Source organism: Cryptomeria japonica, chromosome 8 (genome assembly GCF_030272615.1).
Source record: "Cryptomeria japonica chromosome 8, Sugi_1.0, whole genome shotgun sequence".
Taxonomy (NCBI): Eukaryota; Viridiplantae; Streptophyta; class Pinopsida; order Cupressales; family Cupressaceae; genus Cryptomeria; species Cryptomeria japonica.
In genome coordinates this window covers 23,773,658-23,793,193 of record NC_081412.1, presented here as the reverse complement: position 1 = coordinate 23,793,193, position 19,536 = coordinate 23,773,658, and the positions used below count along the sequence as shown (strand labels likewise).

General features: G+C 37.1%; 1 protein-coding gene across 4 annotated transcripts in view; it reads right to left on the bottom strand.

Moving 5' to 3' along the window:
* LOC131051635 (putative D-cysteine desulfhydrase 1, mitochondrial) overlaps nucleotides 1–18,152 on the bottom strand; it is a 130,688-nt gene extending 112,536 nt beyond the window's left edge. Inside the window, exons 1-4 of one of the 4 annotated variants that reach the window (XM_057986203.2) lie at nucleotides 17,835–18,152; nucleotides 9,436–9,501; nucleotides 9,044–9,238; nucleotides 8,734–8,844 (exon numbers count right to left, since the gene is read on the bottom strand). In XM_057986203.2, coding sequence (XP_057842186.1) covers nucleotides 8,734–8,844; nucleotides 9,044–9,238; nucleotides 9,436–9,501; nucleotides 17,835–17,999 — 537 coding nt within the window. In that variant the 5' untranslated portion in view covers nucleotides 18,000–18,152. Of the gene's footprint in view, nucleotides 1–8,733; nucleotides 8,845–9,043; nucleotides 9,239–9,435; nucleotides 9,502–9,965; nucleotides 9,987–17,834 lie in introns of those variants that run through there. The other 3 variants (XM_057986201.2, XM_057986204.1, XM_057986202.2) reach the window with 3 other exon arrangements.
* Between the last annotated feature and the right edge of the window lie 1,384 nt (nucleotides 18,153–19,536).

Below are 19,536 nucleotides of genomic sequence, written 5' to 3'. Positions count from 1 at the left end.
TTGTGCGAAGATCATCGACAAATTTTGGTTGAAGAAGAGTAGAGGAGGAAGAAGTAGATGGCCGGATAGACTGCATAAGATTGACTTCCATGATGAATATAGAGATTTCGTCACCTTGCTCCATCGACTAGTTGGTGTACCTGAGGCTTCATTCTTCAAGGAGTGGATGTTCTACTACATTGAAACAGTCACCCGTGACAAGAAGGTGATCAATTGGGCAAAATTTATTAGCAACAGCATTGATAAGCAATTAAGGAGGCTAATGCGCACCAGGACGTTCTATATGAGCTCTTACATCATATACTCCATTGCGAGAAATTTTGAATATCCGGGACTCATGTATACAGGCATAATTGGAAGGAGATCTGGGGAGATCAAGGTGTATGATTGTTATCCGCAACTCAAACATCCACCAAAACAACACTACAGGAGGGTGAATGATGCATTCACCATGCATATCACAAGACAGTTTCGAGGTGGATCACAACAAAGACTCTCTCCAGAAGCTTAGGCATTGGTAGAGCAACATGGTGCATGGTTCATTCAGTTCCCAAGGTTCACTTACATCAGAGTTCAAGGATCTCATGTTCCTCCATATATGTTGCCGCAATACCCAACCAACAAAGTTGTGCTACTCGAGGTGGTGAGACAGTTATTGGCATATATCAAGGCATATAGGCATAGACATGGAGCTGGAATTTCTTTTCCCATCACACTTGGAGATTCCATTGAGTCATGCCCATCCGCTCATGCAGCAGAAGATATCGAGCAAGAGTTAGCACTTCATTCACTCAAGCCATTCACAATGAGAGAGTTCTTTGATCCATATGGCAAGGTGAAAGATATTTTCGGAAGAAACAACAGGCATCGATGGCATATTGAAGATTATTGGATGAATATTCAAAATGATATAGAAGTAAAGAGGAAGATGTATTCGAGGCTACCACTCGATTTCATCAGAGAAGGCAAGTTGTTTCATGTAGCCGATCAAGTTCAAGATAGTGGTAGATATCTTCAAGGAGCTTACGCCAAGGAAGATAAGGAGGTCAAATTCAAGTGGGCAAATTTGGAAATCGATGATTCGAAGGAGTTAATGAAGCCAGTCATGGAATACACTTGCATATGGGTAGATGTGCAGCATCAAAAATTGAAAGAGAAAAATGTAACACCAACGTTTCACTTAGAAGAAAGAAGAGAGGAAGATGAAGCTAGTGCAAGTGGTAGTGCACCACAACCATCTCATTCAAGAGGATCAAAAAGGAAGGAAGACCATGGTGAAAAGGAACCCATAAAGAAGAAGCATAAATCAAGTACGAATCATCCTCCTTCCAAACCTGAAGAACTAAGGATAGACAAAGAGTTGAGTCAAGGAGCCAATGAATCAGCTAAGTCTATGGTCCACAATGCTAAAGACAAAGAAAAGGCATCTCAAGGGCAAGATGATATCACACACCTCATTCAAGAGATTGAAGAAGGCGGAGAGGACAATGATGAAACTACTTCACCACCTAGATATGAGCAATTGATCGAAGGAGCACAAATTCAAGAAGGGAGATCTTCTATTTCGAAATGGTTAAAGGAAAGATTAGCTCAAGAGGTGATGGTAGCCGAAGAAGAAAAACAAACATATGACATAGCGAGTCTTCTAAGTCGAACTCAAGAAGTCACTGAGAAGAGGAAAGCTACGAAGATGTCAAAGGCAATTAGAGATGACTTGGGATCGAGAAAGTTGCAAATAGCCACTCCAAGAGTTGTTAAGTATGAAGAAGAGATTACAGCTGATGAGTATGATATGGAGACCATCGACTTGGGACCACTCAACTCTGTGCAGGCTATGGGTGATGCGACTAATTCAGTGAAGGCTATCAATGACATGTTGAGAGCTGAAATAGAGAAGAATAGGAAGTTGGAAAAGGAGATAAGTGCATGGAAGAACTATGTCCAACAATTTCAACAACCTTTGACGCATCAAAGTCCAGCAGCTACACCACCTCCCTTGCTTCTTGCAAAAACAGTTGATCATTTGGAGAAAATGAGGAATTCAACGCAATTGATGGATACATGGATAGAGGATTCCTACACTCGAGTGAGCAAGTTCATGAAGAACAGCATGCAAACACTTGATACAGTCATAAGGGTCCTTGAGAGAACTCATGTACTCATAGAAGACTCCGATACATTTATTCATGTTAGAGATGTTGTCATCCCAATGCTTCAAGTGATAAGGAAGACACCAAGAGAGATCCTATCAAGGGAAAAGGTTAGAAAGGAAGGAACTACTCCTAATCTTCTACAATGGAGTGGCTTGCTTCGCACGAAGAAGATTATCTTCAAAGAGATTGGAAATGGGTGTGGTCAAGTTCATGATGATATGCACCAGATCCATGATAAGATAGTGGGAGTAGCGCAGATCGTCTTGAGAAGAAAGATTGATCCATAGACAATCATAGAGTCCAAGGAGTTGCAAGAAAGAATAAAGATTATCGGTACAAATGATATGGTAACCAAAGATGTATGAATTCGCAGTTTTGGTAAGTAAAACTCAAGAGCTCAAGCCTGAATGGGAAGACGCCATCGTCAAAGCTTTTGACGAGGTCATGCATATGGAAGAACAACTGAAATCTCTACCTGAGATCTAGATGAATGAGATAGAGGAGATGGTGTCTAGATTCATCAAATATGCTAGAAAGGAACGTGAGAAAGGGAACCAGATTCTAGAAGATAGTTTGTTATGATCCCATGTGGCATTTCGCGTTCCTGTTGGAGGATGCTTCCTCGATTTCTGTGTTAGCATATGTTGCCTTCTTATTGGTTCATTCATGGTGATGATTATCCAGATAGGGTTTTCATTTGTGTCAAACCTTAATTAGGGTTTAGGTGGCAAAAACGTGGCCCTTAATCTCCATTCGATTTCGGCCCTTCATTGTATTTGGAAGCTCTATATAAGCTCCACTCATTTCATTTGTAAAGATTAATAATAGACAATAGTGAATAGTTGATAGTAATAGTTGGAGAATAGTGATAGCAATAGAAGAGAGAGCAATATTGGCAAGAGAGAGACTCAAAGAATTTTTGATGTTTAGCTTTTGGATTAATGAAACATTGAAGTTATGGTGTTTTTGCTCAATCCTTGAAGCTTATTGCATGCTCCTTTCATCATCTCAAGTCAATCTTTTATGTTAGCTTTAGTATTTAGATTACATGATGGAATGTTGCATTTGATGTATTGTGAAGCTCGTTATCCATACCACTAGCTTTCCTGTTGATTGTAATTGAGCCTTGTATGGTCAACTGGAACATTTCAAAGTGTTTAAGTTCGATTATCGCTTAATCATTGATATTCATTTAATTGATGGTGTCTATGGTTTGCGGTGATTTGAAAATACTACAAACATCCTTAGAAGACTGCACTAGTTTTAGTGGAGTTATTTGTATATGGTGAAGCTGTAACTAGTTGAGTTTCACTTGAGTCAAGTTTCTTAATTTCATTCATTTTAGAATAGCTTAGTAATCCTCTAGAACCTCAACCTTTTGCCATTTTTGGGTAATCATCTAGCAGTTTTAGGAGAAATACCATTGCATACCATCTGCTAATCACTTCATGAGATCTTTTTCGAACCATAAATGCCCCTGGATGAAACAGCAATCACAATGACCAACTAGGCTTATCCACACGTAGTGATCCTACATACACGAACCTTGAAGTCTTTTTGGGTGATCCTTAAGCTTAATCTTCAGCATCCAAAGGATTTTGTTCAAGAGAGTATAAGATACCTTGGTATTTTATTCTGAGTTTGCATGTGCCTGAGCAACACATCAACAGGTACATAAGAAGGATAACTCAAGAAGAAAAGGGCATCAAGTTGTGAAGATATTTTATATTCTTATCTTCCCTTGTGAATATGAACCAAAATTCTAACAGCCTAAGGATGAAACCCCTTAGGCCCAAAATTAAGGACAAAATCTCTTAGTTCCTACAACTAAGCTAGTGGACAAAAACTCCTAACTTTGGCAGACTAGAGAGATATTTTGGCACTTTCATTGAAGATAAAAGTCATTGCAGATCAGAGGATGATTTACAGCAGAATTAAAAGGATAAGTTCTACATTTTCTAAAATATATCTAAGCACTAAATATAAATTGTTTAATAAGTTATTACATTGCATTTTCAAAGTTAGATTCATACTTTTTAATTATTCAACTCTTATTGAGCTAGAGTTTATTATACTTGAAGAAATTAAGGAAAACCAAAAAAAAGGGACATTACACTAGTCCAAATAAAGATTGAATTAAAAAGAATAGAAGTTATAGCTTCAGAAATTTACCCCAGTTTCCTTAAAGTACAAATTAAGAGAGTGATGATCACGCAAGGGGAGATATATTACCAGCCATGTGAAGTCTACAAAACAGCTGGAGAAATCAAATGTTTACTTCCTATATTCACCCTCAAGCTGCTTTGTGTCTCAATCTTACAAGTAAACCTATAGAAGAGATGGGTTTATTGATTTTGAAATGCATCTCTATTATTTACAACAGCAATACAGGTATGCAACACGGTAATTTTTTCCCATGCTTTTCTGTTAGAGTATTCGGGTATTTACTTGATTAATTAAACAATATTTGTTTAATTCTTTAAGTTCCCATTTATCTCTTTTACACTTAAGCTAACTTTAGGTGCATATTAATTAATTATTTTATTAATTATTATGTACAAACCTAGGTTTTCCCTTTTAGGGTTTCTTGACCTATTAAAGGTTGAGTTCTTTCTTTTCATTGTATGAAGAAGGATTATTATTGACAATACATTTTTGGAGAATATTGAGCTCTCTCTTTTTTAGCATATTTTTCCTGTGTTTTTGTTCCTTCTGTGATTTGCTTCCTTGCTTCTCCTTGTAACAGGTTTTTCAGCTTGCAGAGATCATTTGGGCTCCTGTAGTGTTGTATTTTCTCAACTTCAACATGGTATCAGAGCTTCAGATCTGCAGCTACTTGTTCTTGTTTTGAAAATTTTTGCTTTGGAAGCAAATCTGGGGTTTCAGAAAAAAAAATTTATGTACCTAGGGTTTGACTTTTTCTGAGCACTTTGGGCCTAAACGGACCTCACCATCATGCTTAGAAAGCCCGAAAACCCCTATGGTCATATAAAATATGACCTATTTTGGTTCCTGAGCCTCTTGGAGTATTTTTTTTCTCAGATCTAGGTCGTACGACCCTGGCACGCAGTTCGAAAAAAATTCAAAAAAAAAATTTGCCTTTTTCTGGCATGCAGGCCAAAATTTTGATTTTTTTTAAAAAAATCAAAAAAAAAACCCCACGGTATGCAGGGTACCGTGGGGCTCCTACCTTGTTGCAGGCCCTGCAGGCATTGGTACGGTGTTGTTGTCGTCCATGCGGGCCCGGCCCCACCGTCGCCGACTTCCTTCCGGCCCCAACTTCCCCGCCCGACAACCCCTACTGCCATCGATGGCCGCTTCCCCATCACCGCTGCTCCCGCTCGTCGCCGCCAGCAACACTCCCGCCAACAACAACCAACCGCCGCCCCAAGCACCCTCGCCAGTGGCCACTGCCCCGCCTACCGACCCTGCCACCGCCCTGAGCATCCCTGCCGATGGCTGCTGCCCCCGCCACCGGAAACTGCTCCGCCCGGCCATTTCTACCGCCGGCTGCACTTCCCACCACCTGGCCGCCAGCCACCCTGGCTCCGCCGCTCGGTGACCTCTCAACCACCGACGCACCACCGGGGAGCCACCAAGCCGCCACCAGAGCACCACCCACTGGCCACCGGAGCACCGCCCAGCCACCAGACTCCCTTTTTTGCCTCTTTCAAGGGGGGTTTGGTTTTTTGGCCCTATCTTGGGCATACGGAGTCGTTTTTTCAAAAACGAGTAGGCGTCGAAAAGCTGGTTCCGAGCCGGACCTCATGGTGTTGGTAATTTTTTCCAATTTTGTTGTTTGACTGTGTTTTTTTTTCCAATCAAAGTGAGGTCTCTTTTTTGCACTCCGGGAGACGTAGAATGAGCATCCGAACTCCATTTTTCGAAAACTTTATATTTTCGGAAAGCATGTGCTGTGTACTTTCCAGCCATATGAGTTTTATTTCCAGATTCTGCTCCATGCATATTTTATTCAGTTTTTTTCTTTTCAGCACTCTGGTGGATATCTTGGTTGTTTCAGGTCCTGGGATCTCTTCTCTGAGTAGGATGTCTCTATTCTGGTTTTCGTTTCTATTTCCAGTCTTCTTATCATTGTATCTTGTATATATACAAACACAGTGAGATAAAGTGCCATCATGCATTGTTTACTTGGGATCTTGCACATCTTGTGCCTTGTTGTACATGCACTATTGATAAAGTGCCATGAGGGGGTTGATGTTTGCCTGTTGTTTGCCATCTTCCTTTGTCCAGTGAGTGTTCCTTCCACGACATTCACCTCATGATATGTGTCAAGTGAGTGTTCCTTCCACGACACCATGTACTTTTCTCAGCACCTTTGATGTCCCTGGTTCTTCGTCATGCAATTCTTGTTGGCTGTTCTTTTCAGTGTACCTGTCCCTCTCCCTTTTTTAAGCATTATGGGGAGGTTTGTCCTGTTGGTTCTAATGCTTCCGTGGTTCGATTGATCAGCTCTTCAGGCTTTGGTATTTTCATGCCATCTGTATCTTTGAAATCAGTGTTTGCCTTGTTTGCCATCTGATTCGAGTAGTATCATTTGAGGGCACTCATACAGATTATAGTCTTCTCTACCTGGTCATGTTCTATTTCAGTGGAGGTTCTTCAGATCAGCAATTATTCTTCGACAGAGTTTGCAGGTTCTTCATGCTTCAGTGGTGTTCTTTTCCATCTCTTTTTGGAGTAGAGTTTTGTTCCCATGTGGTTTTCTCTATTTCTCCAATTCATAGAGATTTTATTGTATTTGGGTACTTGATCAGGCCTTGTTGTCGGGACCCATCTTTCTTGTTTTCAGTAGTTGTTCTAGGTTTTAGCTTCTCCCTAAGTCTAGCTTAAAGGGGGGTGTTAGAGTATTCGGGTATTTACTTGATTAATTAAACAATATTTGTTTAATTCTTTAAGTTCCTATTTATCTCTTTTACACTTAAGCTAACTTTAGGTGCATATTAATTAATTATTTTATTAATTATTATGTGCAAACCTAGGTTTTCCCTTTTAGGGTTTCTTGACCTATTAAAGGTTGAGTTCTTTCTTTTCATTGTATGAAGAAGGATTATTATTGACATTACATTTTTGGAGAATATTGAGCTCTCTCTTTTTGAGCATATTTTTCCTGTGTTTTTGTTCCTTCTGTGATTTGCTTCCTTGCTTCTCCTTGTAACAGGTTTTTCAGCTTGCAGAGATCATTTGGGCTCCTGTGGTGTTGTATTTTCTCAACTTCAACATTTTCAATAGCAATTTGTCTGCAAACTTTAATCTGTTTATAGCATACAAATTGTTCTACAAATTTGACCATCAACAACAATATTTGATCCAAATTGGATGGGTATTCTGATGGACAATGGATGTATGAAATTAATGTTTTTTAGGCAAAAGCATTTAACTACAAATTTACAATAATCATAACTAAAAATATAATTGCACAGTTATAGCTAAATGAACCATTAGTAGAGTGAAATAAACACACAAGGAACCTTTTAATAAATATATTTATTGCTACATCGATACAAGAGGGATATACAGATATCTCTAAGAAAAGATGTAAGCCATTCCTTCCAGGTTGTTACAAAAGAAAAGAAGCAATCTCTGAGAAGTGAGGTAGGTATGTCGTTCTTTGTCCTCTGCTATGCTTTACATGTCACAAGAATGTAGAAATCTCTGTGAAGACATGTTTTGCTATGAAGCTATTCTATCTATATGTCTCTTTCAGGTGAGATACTTTACTATATACAACTAAATGCATCAAGATATAAGAAGAGCCCAAGGGAAAAATAAAGCATTTCACCTTGGGAATTCAATAAGTCATCTCTTATGCATGGATGAGGACAAACAGGAATGGTGGACATGGACAAATCAACTAAACCCAAAATCAGGCCAATATTTTATTTTTCCAGTTTTGGGCCTTTTGGACTGAGTTTGGGGATTCTAACTTTGCCCAACAGAGCAAGTATCATTTCCTTCTGCTGTACATGTTGCCATATTCACAATTTTTTCCAATAGGTCCGTTTTGAGCCACAGTTGCATCATGGCCCCACTTGACGTAAGTTTTCAATACTCTATCACAAGATTGCCTTGAACTGCCACCTCAACTAAGGATCGCATTTGATCTACTTGTTCATTTTTTCAATTTTCTTACATGCACGTTGAATGAATAATTTGATCAAACCCTAATTTAACATATCTCATGCATGTTAAAAAGTTGTAACATTATCACATAATTTTATTTGTTTTAATTTTCTTGCATGCATGTTCCATGAATGATTTCATCCAACTCTAATATACCTTATCGAACCATAATTTACCATATCTCATACCTGTTTAAAAAGTTGTAACTTTATCACGCTGAATGTTTTTCTTGGCAGCTTAAAACGGACAGAATTGGACTTAAAAATGTTAGCTAATGATACACCCAAAGCTACCAATGAATAACAGAATCAAACACATTTACAAATGTATGATTAATATATGCAGCTGTCTTTCACTTCTCATTGATTCTCAAATACCTTCGGAAATTAATACTCTTACAAAATATCAAAGTTCATATCAGGACAGGATAAGAACTTACAACACTTCCAATTTGTGCATGCTCCTCCATGGAGATAAGTTCTATGTTTGCACCAACCATTCGCTCAACAAGAAGATTTCCAATCAAACCAGGATTTTCATCCACTTCAGCCTGAAATTACTTAGACAAAACCAGACAACATGTTTTTACTTTTTATGCATGGCAAATTGGAATGCTTTGAGACATGAAATTTTAGGGAGAACAAATTGTTTTCAGTGATGCCAGAAAAGTAAACAATAAAGAATGTAGCTATAGTGGGATGAAAATTTGAAGAAATCAATGACTACAAAAGAACGGTCAGTATAGAAACCCTGGTAGTTCGCAATATAAGATAGCAGTCAAGATTCAAATATCGCGCTGCCACTGCAGTAGCTCGGCAGTGGTTACTCTGAATGCCTCCTATTGTAATAATGCAATCTGCACCTTTTGCCTTTGCATCTGCCATCAAAAATTCAAGCTTCCGCACCTTGTTCCCACTAAGTTGCATGCCTGACAAGTCTTCCCGCTGCAGGACCCAAATTAATGTTCCTTTTCAAGTATGCAAGTTTTTGTACAAATGAGAGCAGCAACCTTAAATATTGCATAAATCCTAATAAATAAAAACCCAAGAAAATATACAAACGTGGAAAATATTAAGTAGGCAACGATAGACACAAAACAAAAGGAATGAGAAAATTTGCAGGTTTCAAACTCTACTATCACCTTTATCCAGACTTCAGTATTTGTTGGTAAATCTGGAAGATTCCATCGATGAATTGGTGTAGGAAGCTGTTGTAATTTAAAAACAACATAAATATACCCATAGCAAAATACCCTAAATTTAATGCACTGCTACACAATCTGCATGCCCATGACAGAATTTACAAGAAAAGAACCATGTGATGTAAAAAATACTGACAAAGAAATGTGACTCTTAAAGCAATCCAGTTTACTTATGTAAAGTCTTTTCATATTAAAAGTTTTATTTATAATGCAATATTCAATATTCAACCCATACAATGAGCATGTACCACAGTATGTGTAAAACGAAAATGCTCCTTTTCCTCAAAATTCGATAAAGTCCATTTCTATTAGTAAATAACATCTCATGTCAAAAAGCCCAGTCTTTCTGTTAGGTCCCGATGATTGATTTTGTGAACAGTTTTCATTTAAGAAGCACAGAATTTTTCCCTTGCAGAAGACTCTGCGGAATCAGATATATGCAAGGGCTTTAAGGTACTGTTTCCGCACACCTGCATACCACTGGAAACCAGAGACTACCATCCATAAAGTTAGTGCACAATGGATCATGTTTGGCACAAGTTGGTAAGTACAAGTTCTCACAAAATATTAGGGTGAAGAATGGAATATAACCGTTATAAAATTTATCACAGATATCCATGATATGGACCATTTAATGTTCACCTTTAAAATCCTGTTGGCTATTAGATTCACTAATCTAAGGCTTCGATCAACTTTGCCTTATCCATAGTCATACTATCCAATATAGCATCACGTTTAATTTTCTTGCATCTTGATGTCATATTTAAGAGGGACTAACTACACCTTAGTGCGAGAAAACTCAAAATAAACATAAAAGTAGCTATAGAGTAAAATCGGATAGCCAACATAAGCCCATCACATGACAGGTTGAAACTCATACAATATAGTTAGATAAAAGAAATTCTACTGGCAAACACCTTGTACATCACCATATGACCACTCATCCTAGGCTCACAAATCTAATTATCAAAGAAACCAATCTGATAAATCATTTCACCAGATTTAATATCGATTTCATTCTAGTTGCCTGCTTCTGCACTGAATACAGCTTTTGGTATTTCGTCTATCATGGACAGATATTCTACCAGCTTCTTGGTCTATCATAGCTTCAGCCTTAATAGTAAGAGAAGAGATGTATAAATCTTACTGTCCTGGTATATCATATTCTACACTGGGATAGTCAATTTTTTTGGCTAATATATATTTCTCCTTTTTTGGGCGATAGATGAAGTTTGGTACATACTCCAGACAGTTTTCTGGTAAATTTACCTGCAATAGAGAATCTTTTAACTGTGGTATTCCTTCCTTTCTAGGTTTTCACAACCTCATATCTTGACCATCTTTGACCATAATTTTTGCAATTATCTCATAATAAAAAGAAGAACTCACATGGACATCTGACAGAACAATTTTCAAGTTATCAATAAAGAAGACGAGACACTCATCAGAGACGATGAATTCTTCCCGAGGGAGTGAGATGTTGATGACCTTAAATCATTTAGAGTATAACAACACAAGTCTGACACAAAACCCCCAACAATCCAGAAAAAGAATTCAGTAAAACTAAATTCCCTGAAGGCACAAGAAAATGAAAGCTATACCACATAAAAGTGTGTGTCAAAAAATTTCTGATGACACACTACATGAGTAAGTGAAAGTACAAGAAAATGAGCATTCGGACTTTGTTTTTTCCTAAACTTATGCATCAGCACATACATTTGTAACACATATTAATACCCATCAATTCTAATTTCTAGCCAGTTCTTAGTGCAACCTCTCTCTCTCTCATTAGATCTGCATATGGCAAGAAAGGGATTTCGGGAATTTTTGTCATAATTAACCGAACAAACTAATGTGGTTGTCAGAAAATATATGGCATCAGCACTATTAGAAAATCTCAATTAATGCAGACCCTAGGTCTATATTTGATTCAAAATTCTCCCATCTGGGATGCACCAACTCTGGGAAGAAGAAGCTTGTTTTGGCAATTTGAGACAGTAAGTACTTCTAACGGGTAAGTGCATCAAGATGGTGAACAAAAAAGTGGTCACATGAAAAAAAAAATGAAATTTTTCATAACTCATGCATGTTCTGGAAGTTCAAAAACATGTTACCAAGCCTAACCAAAAACAATTAAAAAAACAAAAAAGGTCGGGTTTTGAGGGACATTATATTATAAATCAAAAGTTCCTCAAAACCCGTACATTATATTTTTTAGAAACCTACGGGTTATGCAGAACTAGAAGTTTTGGCCTTAGTTTTGCATAACCCGTACGGATTATGTAGAACTAGGAACCAAATAGGAAGTGGAGAGAGAGAGAGAGAGAGGGAGAGAGAGGAGGGAGAGAGGGTGAGAATAGGATTAAGAGAGGGAGAGGAAGAGAGAGAGAGAGAGAGTAGGGGGTAGGAAGAGAGAGATAGAATAGGATAAGGAGAGTAGGGGGTAGGAAGAGAGGGACAGAATAGGATAAGGAGAGGGGGAGGGAGAGAGAGTTAGGGACAAAGAAAGAAGGGGATAGGAAGAGAGGGAGAGATAGGGAAAGAAAGAGAACAGAGGGAGGGAGAGAGAGAGAGAGAGAGAGAGAGAATAGGATAAGGAGAGGGGGATGGAGGGAGAGGGAGAGGGAAAGGGAGAGAGAGAGAGGGAAATTGGGAAAAGGAGAGGGGGAGAGGGAGAGGGAGAGGGGGGAGAGGGGGTAAGAGAGAGAATAGGGGATAGGAAGAGAGGGAGAGAATAGGATAAGGAGAGAGAGAGAGAGAGAGAGAGGGATGGAGGGAGATTGGGAAAAGGAGAGGGAGAGAGGGAGATTGGAGAGAGAGAGAGAGAGTAGGGGGAGAGGGGGTAAGAGAGAGAATAGGAGATAGGAAGAGAGGGGGAGAACAGGGTAAGGAGAGGGGGAGAGAGAGAGGAGATTGGGAGAGAGGGAGAGGGGGGAGGAAGGGGGAGAGTAGGGTCAAGAGGGAGAGGGAGAGAGAGAATAGGATAAGATAACGAGAGGGGGAGGGAGAGGGGGAGGGAGAGTGATAGAGAAATAAAGAGAAGGGAGAGAGAGGGAGAGGGAGAGAGAGAGAGAGAATAGGATAAGGAGAGGGGGATGGAGGGAGAGGGAGAGAGAGAGAGGGAGATTTGGAAAAGGAGAGGGGGAGAGGGAGAGGGAGCAAGAGGGAGATTGGGAAAAGGCTATGGGGAGAGGGAGAAAGAGAGATTGGGAAAAGGAGAGAGAGAGAGAGAGAGAGAGTAGGGGGAGAGGGGGTAAGAGAGAGAATAGGGGATAGGAAGAGAGGGAGAGAATAGGATAAGGAGAGAGAGAGAGGGGGGAGAGAGAGGGAATAGGATAAAGAGAGGGGTAAGGAGGGAGATTGGGAAAAGGAGGGAGAGAGAGAGAGAGAGAGAGAGAGAGGGGGGGTAAGAGAGAGAATAGGATAAGAAGGGGGAGGGAGGGAGAGAGGGGGGAGAGAGAGGAGATTGGGAGAGAGGGAGAGGGAGGGTGGAGATGGGGATAATAGGATAAAGAGGGAGAGGGAGAGGGAGAGAGAGAATAAGAGGGAGAGGGAGGGGGAGGGAGAGGGATGGAAATTGGGAAAAGGAGAGGGGGAGAGGGAGAGAGGGAGATAGGGAAAAGGAGAGAGAGAGGGGGAGAGAGAATATGGTCAAGAGAGAGGGAGGGGAGAGATAGAATAAGATAAGATAACGAGAGGGGGAGGGAGAGGGGGGAGAGGGAGGAGTAGGAGAGAGAAGTGTGAGGGGGAGAGAGATGAGCTAGAACTCGAGGATGATAATTAGGGCTCAGAATAGATAGAAGCGATGATGGAGGAAGGAAAACAAGAGAGAAGAAAAGAAGAGAGACATGCATGTATACAAACATATATAAATATATGTATATATAACTATAGATATGCATATATACATACATAAACACATATTATATGTGTATGTCTATACATATGTGTCGTAAATGCTAAGCTTACAAGCATACATTATTATGTCTTCATAACTTGTACGGGTTTTGTGAAACACCAAATAATGGTTTTAGTTCTACATAACCCATACGGGTTATGTAGAACTATGAATAGTATTTTTTGTTTTTCAAAACTCGTGTGGGTTATGTAGAACTATGAATAGTACTTTTTGTTTTTCAAAACTCGTGCAAATTTTGGCTTGGTAAGAGGGTTGGAAAACAACCCTCAGGGTTGCAAGCCCATTTTCCCCCCATTTTTGTCCCTTTACACATTTTTTCATCTTCCAACATGATTTATCGACTCCGTCATCATCAAGTTTACAAATGATCAAGTGGGTATCTCTAAAATTACCACCATAATCTCACACGTCTTCTCATTTTTCTGACCATATAAATTTTTCTGTTTTTGGACAACATTAACATAGCTAACTTTAATTTTCTTTACCAGTGCCTTGACAGTCCTCACAGACATATGTCTACTATTTTTTTAATAACTTTTAATATACTCGACCAAATTCAAAATAAATTACATATTATTGTTCTACACTAGATTCTATACACTTTTAAAAAAAGAATTTGCATTTTCGATTATTTTGATGCAAGTCATGCCCAACGCACAAATAGGTACCAAATTTTCAGGATGCGATCACTTCAAAAAATTATAAAAAAACAAATACTCAATGGAAAATTACAAAAAAATACACAACTTCTAGATCTCACTCTTACCTATCATCCTGTCAAAAGGTTTTGTAAAATACTAAATCTATCTATATATTTTGTACATCACACGAAAATAGCTATGTTATGTTTTTTCTGAAAAAATCAGGAACAGTTTTTCGTGCGTGGGAGGTTTGACCCTCTTAATCTTATCCAATTTTTAAAAACTTTGGTAGTTTAGAAACTAGATTCAGAGTACGCCAATTCTTTTTATTTTCTCAACTCCTAGTTTTGAGTGCATAACCTTCAAATATCTTTTTGAAGTTCAGGTTTACCTTTTTTTTTTTTAAAGTGATCACTTATGCCCCTTTTTGTTCACCATCTTGATGCACTTACCCTAACATCAATGTATGGTATGACCATAAATTCAACCTCCTAAGAGAATTACCATGTATTAAATTTTGTAAATATTGATTCCATCATCTGATTTGTTCTAACAAGAGAGAAGAGTTCATCATTCTTGACTGCATGATATGCTTTGCCCTTACAAATAGCAATTTATTTATTTCATTGCCGTCTTCTTGGTTTCTGTCCTGAAATTATAGTTTAAATATGTACTCTCTATCATCTTCAATTGTCCACATATGCTTTCGGCTAAGGTATTTTGACCATCGGCTAAGGTATTTTGACCAGCCTCCAAGAACATTGCTGATTTCTACCTCTGATTTATATCAATGTACATTCTGTTGATGTGCGTACACACATACCTGCAAGTCAGCCTGCACTTACCTATACATATGTGTAAGAGTTGCAAGTCAAACTACAGGTTCTTATTAATCTCCACCTGAAGGTAAGAAATGTTTTTGGTCTTATTGGTGCAAAAAAAAAGTCTCCTACATGTGCTACTGTTAATTTAAACGAGCAGAACACAGAAATTTAATAGTGGTTTGTCAAATGATTACATTCATTTCAATCGTGTGGAATAACTTCATTAATCAATCTTTAATACATGGACTGCACACAGTCATTATATATTCATATTCAGCTATGAAATGAATAGTTGGAAGAAAACGAAAGATCGTGTGACCGTTGAGTTTCATATTTCCAACAACTACTGCTTGCAGGGCTTCAAAATAAACCTTCCATATTAACACAAAGGAGGCCAGATGAGATCAGTTTCAGTAATCCAGTAAGAAACATCACACATCAAGCTAGTAGTTATAACTCATGAACTTATGACCCATCAGAAGATCAACTCCAAGGTTGGAATAGTATAAAAGGTGATAATAGTGATGCATCTAAAAGTGCTCGAATCAAATGTTTGTGATTTCAAACTTTTGAATGGCAATAGAAACAGTGCATGTAAGAGAACAAGACTCTTTTTGTTATTGTCTATAAGAGTGGAGAGGAAAAGCAGATATACAAACCATGGGCAGGAATAATTTGGTTGACGTATATGCAGGAGCACCTCTCGAAGACAAAGGACAGATTGAAGGAAGGAAAACGGGGATAAGAAGAATATAAACAAACTTGCTCATGACTTGGATACTAATTTCAGTACGACTATGAGGGCATGGTAGAAATGTTGACCTGGATCCTTGACTCCATAAGCTAAAAATATGAAGTAATACATTGATCTGCAAGAAGATGAATCAGCAAACTGGGAGGAAAGGATAGAGGAAGCATAATAAGAATTTGCGTTGTGATCGTAGCTAGTAAAGTTGCACAGTTTTGAGCAACTACAAGAGATGACCATGGAATGGAAGAAACAATACCATGTACAGTGGACCAGAAACTCAAGAAGTTGGCAAGTTAATTGGCAAATTACCTGTAAATTTGTTGCCCCTTATATAGATTCGGCAACTTAAGAATTTGTTCCAAGTTCGGTTTAATGATTTAATTGAAGAAACATTTATAGCTTTATGGCTTCAATTTACTTAACAGATATACTAAATTTTGGAAGCTGTGAACAGCCTCTTTTTATATCGGATAAAATTTTCTTCAGCACCTTCCCTCTCTCAAATTGTACTCTCCAAACACCCAACAAGAAAAAATAATGTTTATATCATTTTAAAATTTATTACACAATATTCGGATCAGTTGCTTTGTAATTGTAAATGGAGGCATTCGTAATAGCATGACCCAGGTTCAAATCTCCATCACTGCGATGAGATGGCACATAGCTCTAGGGAGTAACTGGTGTGGTTGCGATGTAATAACTCATTGGGTATATTCAAGCCTGCCACGTTTACAATTCTTAAGTATGTTGTCGCCATCCAAGCTTAATAATCAAGTATAGATGATGAAATAATTTTACCTTTTTTTCTTTCTCTGTAACAGATATCCACAGCATCATGTGACATCAGATCTCTTTGGCACAAAAACTCCTTACAGACAACTATTAGATCCTATTAGAATCAGGGGCTGCAACTGTACTCCATTGTAGCATGTGAGTAACTCAGTAACATAAAACTAATTGGGGCTTCCTAAGAAATACTTTTTGAAAATTTTCCATTGAAGCGTTTGGTTAAGACATTTTAGGGTCTCCCTAATGCCCACAAGTATAAAACACTCTACTGCATTTCAGTCGCATTAGAGCATTTGGGTCATCTACACAAGAGAATACTTCGTTACTAGTCAAATATCATCAACTGCAAAATGAACACATCACACCTACCCGTAAAAAATAACTGGTTCCAAAAAGAATATCAAGCTCGCAAAGTACAGAACCAACTCACATAACCTACATAGTGAAACTGGTAAATGGACCTTCCTAAAGACACCTTGGGAACAATGAATTTCTAGGATATGTAAAAGGAATAAAGTAGACGACAAAATACATTTTCTTCTGATATGCCTGCCATATAAAAATATCACGCACTATTACACAAATATTTGCAATCATCAATCATCAACTAGTTCATGAAATCTAAACCAATACAGGCAAACAAGGATTGGAGAGTGTATTCCAATACTAAACAATCATAGAACTAATCTTCTAAATAAGTAAACACTATTAAATAGGTAATAGAGACCAAATTGGCCTAAAGAGGATAAAATTCATGTCATTTTGTAACGTGATTGGATCTTTTTAATCATTTTCTAATTTATTTTGTTATTGTACCTGAAACTAACAAGAAATACGCGACATTCTACCAAAGAAAGAAATACGCAACTTCTTATGATTTCATTGTATCATTAAAATAGAAATTCATAGCCAAAACCTACCGAGAGTTGTTAAAATCAGGGGCTAAAACTGTGGCCGATGTAGCATTTGGGTCAGATTCAAATTTTAATGAAAGATAACTAGGTTTTCCTTAGAATCTCTTTAAATTTAATATTTTCAATTTCTCTATTATATAGGCCCTGTAAGCATATTCAAAAGAAACTTACAAAAACTCAGTTAGCGTTTGTGTCACACAGACATAAATAGGCCTTCCTAGGAAAACGCTTGATTTTTTTAAATTTATTATCCGTTACGTTTGATTTTTTAAAATGATTACCTGTTGTAGTGTTACACAGCAATAATTGGGTTTTCCTAGAAACTGGATTTTAAATCAAAACAGAGTTGCGCATAAACACAATTGGTTTTCTCCATGAAACTGTAGGATGAGATAAGTGATCATAAGAACTCAGAGTGAACAGTACAAGAACAGAATTATGTTGAAAAACTAAAATCAGAGCATAAACTATGTCCTCCTTTGTTACAGAAAAATAACTTACATGTCCAAGTGCATAGTAATGGGAGGGAATAGGACCAAGTTGGGCTGCCCAAGAAGGTGGTGTATATTGACATAAACTCAAAAAGGTCCCTCTGCTTTCTAGTAGTCCATTCATTTTACTTGAACTTGTTTGCTCTTCCCTCCCGGACTGGATCTTCACCTCCATTTTTTTACAACTCAGAGCTGGTATGCGAAAACCGAACTTCCTGTAAGATTGATGGAATGCGCCAGTCACCTTAATGTAAAGATGTACTAGGTAGGTACGTTGGTATAAAACGAGAGTTACGTTGTTATAGCAGGCTTTCACTTTTAGTACCTGTGGTCAGTCAGATACTATGGAAATACAAAATGTGTAACAGAGAGAAAAAAAAATCTATTTTATAAAGTTGACAGAGAATTAATAGTAATTTTAAAATAATCACATATTAAATATAAGAATATGTGGGTTCGATTGTGTGTAAGATTTTTGCATCAACGGATCACACTCCGTGATCCATCATCAAGATGAAGAAATCTCCTCAAAAAATCTTTGAGATTATACTCTTATTTACAATGGATTGTGGAAATCTCTTAGAACTGAAAATGTTAAAGATTCAAATACATTTTGTACCACTATCTATATACAAATATTTTACACCATCATTTTTCACATCAATTATTAATTTCTCACTGTCTACACTAAATGTGAATTTATAAGTGACACCCTCACACTATCCCTTTTCACATCAGTTATTAATTTCTTACAGTTTGTATTAATGAGAATTTATAACTGGTACTATCACACTCACATGCATTATAGTACTATCATACTATGTCTTCACATGGGTTATTAGTACTTGCTCTTATACTAATACTATCTCAATCATTTCATAATTTGTATATTTAATTAGTGATTTAAATAATATATTTGAATCAATTAAATAGTATTTTTTTATTTTCTTATAAATTTGATTTTTTTATAATCTAAATGTATATTTTTTAGGTTTGAAAATTGTAAAAATTTGGTTTAGACAATTTTTTAGGATATATATTTTTTTTTTCAAATGAATTAATTTTTGAAATTCATAAGATTTTACAAATTGAAAAAATAAATATAATATATATATTAAAATTATATTAGAACCAATAAATGCAAGTTTTATGACAAATAAAATTAATAAAAAAAACTAAATGAGAACCCAAGGAACTCTTTTGTGGTTTAGAAAAACTACATAAAACTTTTAGATGATTTTAATTTTTCTAGCTATACCAAGTGAAGAAAGGACATTTTTTAAAGCCAAAGACATTGTATTATATTATAATATATAAATTAAAATTGGTATATTATGTTTCAAACTTTTAGATATTTGAAGTTAACGTGTCTAAAAATTATGAAAAAAATTATTATATTATGTTGTTTAATATTATTGTTAAATCTATTTTTTAATATTTTAGATATTTACAATTTTTAAGAAAAATAAAAGTACATTTAATCATTCCAAGATCAACAAAACCACTAATGTGTGTGAAATACTTGTTTTTGTTTAACATTCTTGAAGAAGAAATCTAAGTTGGTTTCTTAGCAGCTATAGGAAACAAGTATTAATAAAGGCTTTATAAAACTAGAATTTGAGGGAGGATTAGTATGAAGATCATTTGCTAAAACATCCATAGTCTCCCAACACATAAAGATACCTAAGACTAGTGTGGTGATCGAGCACATA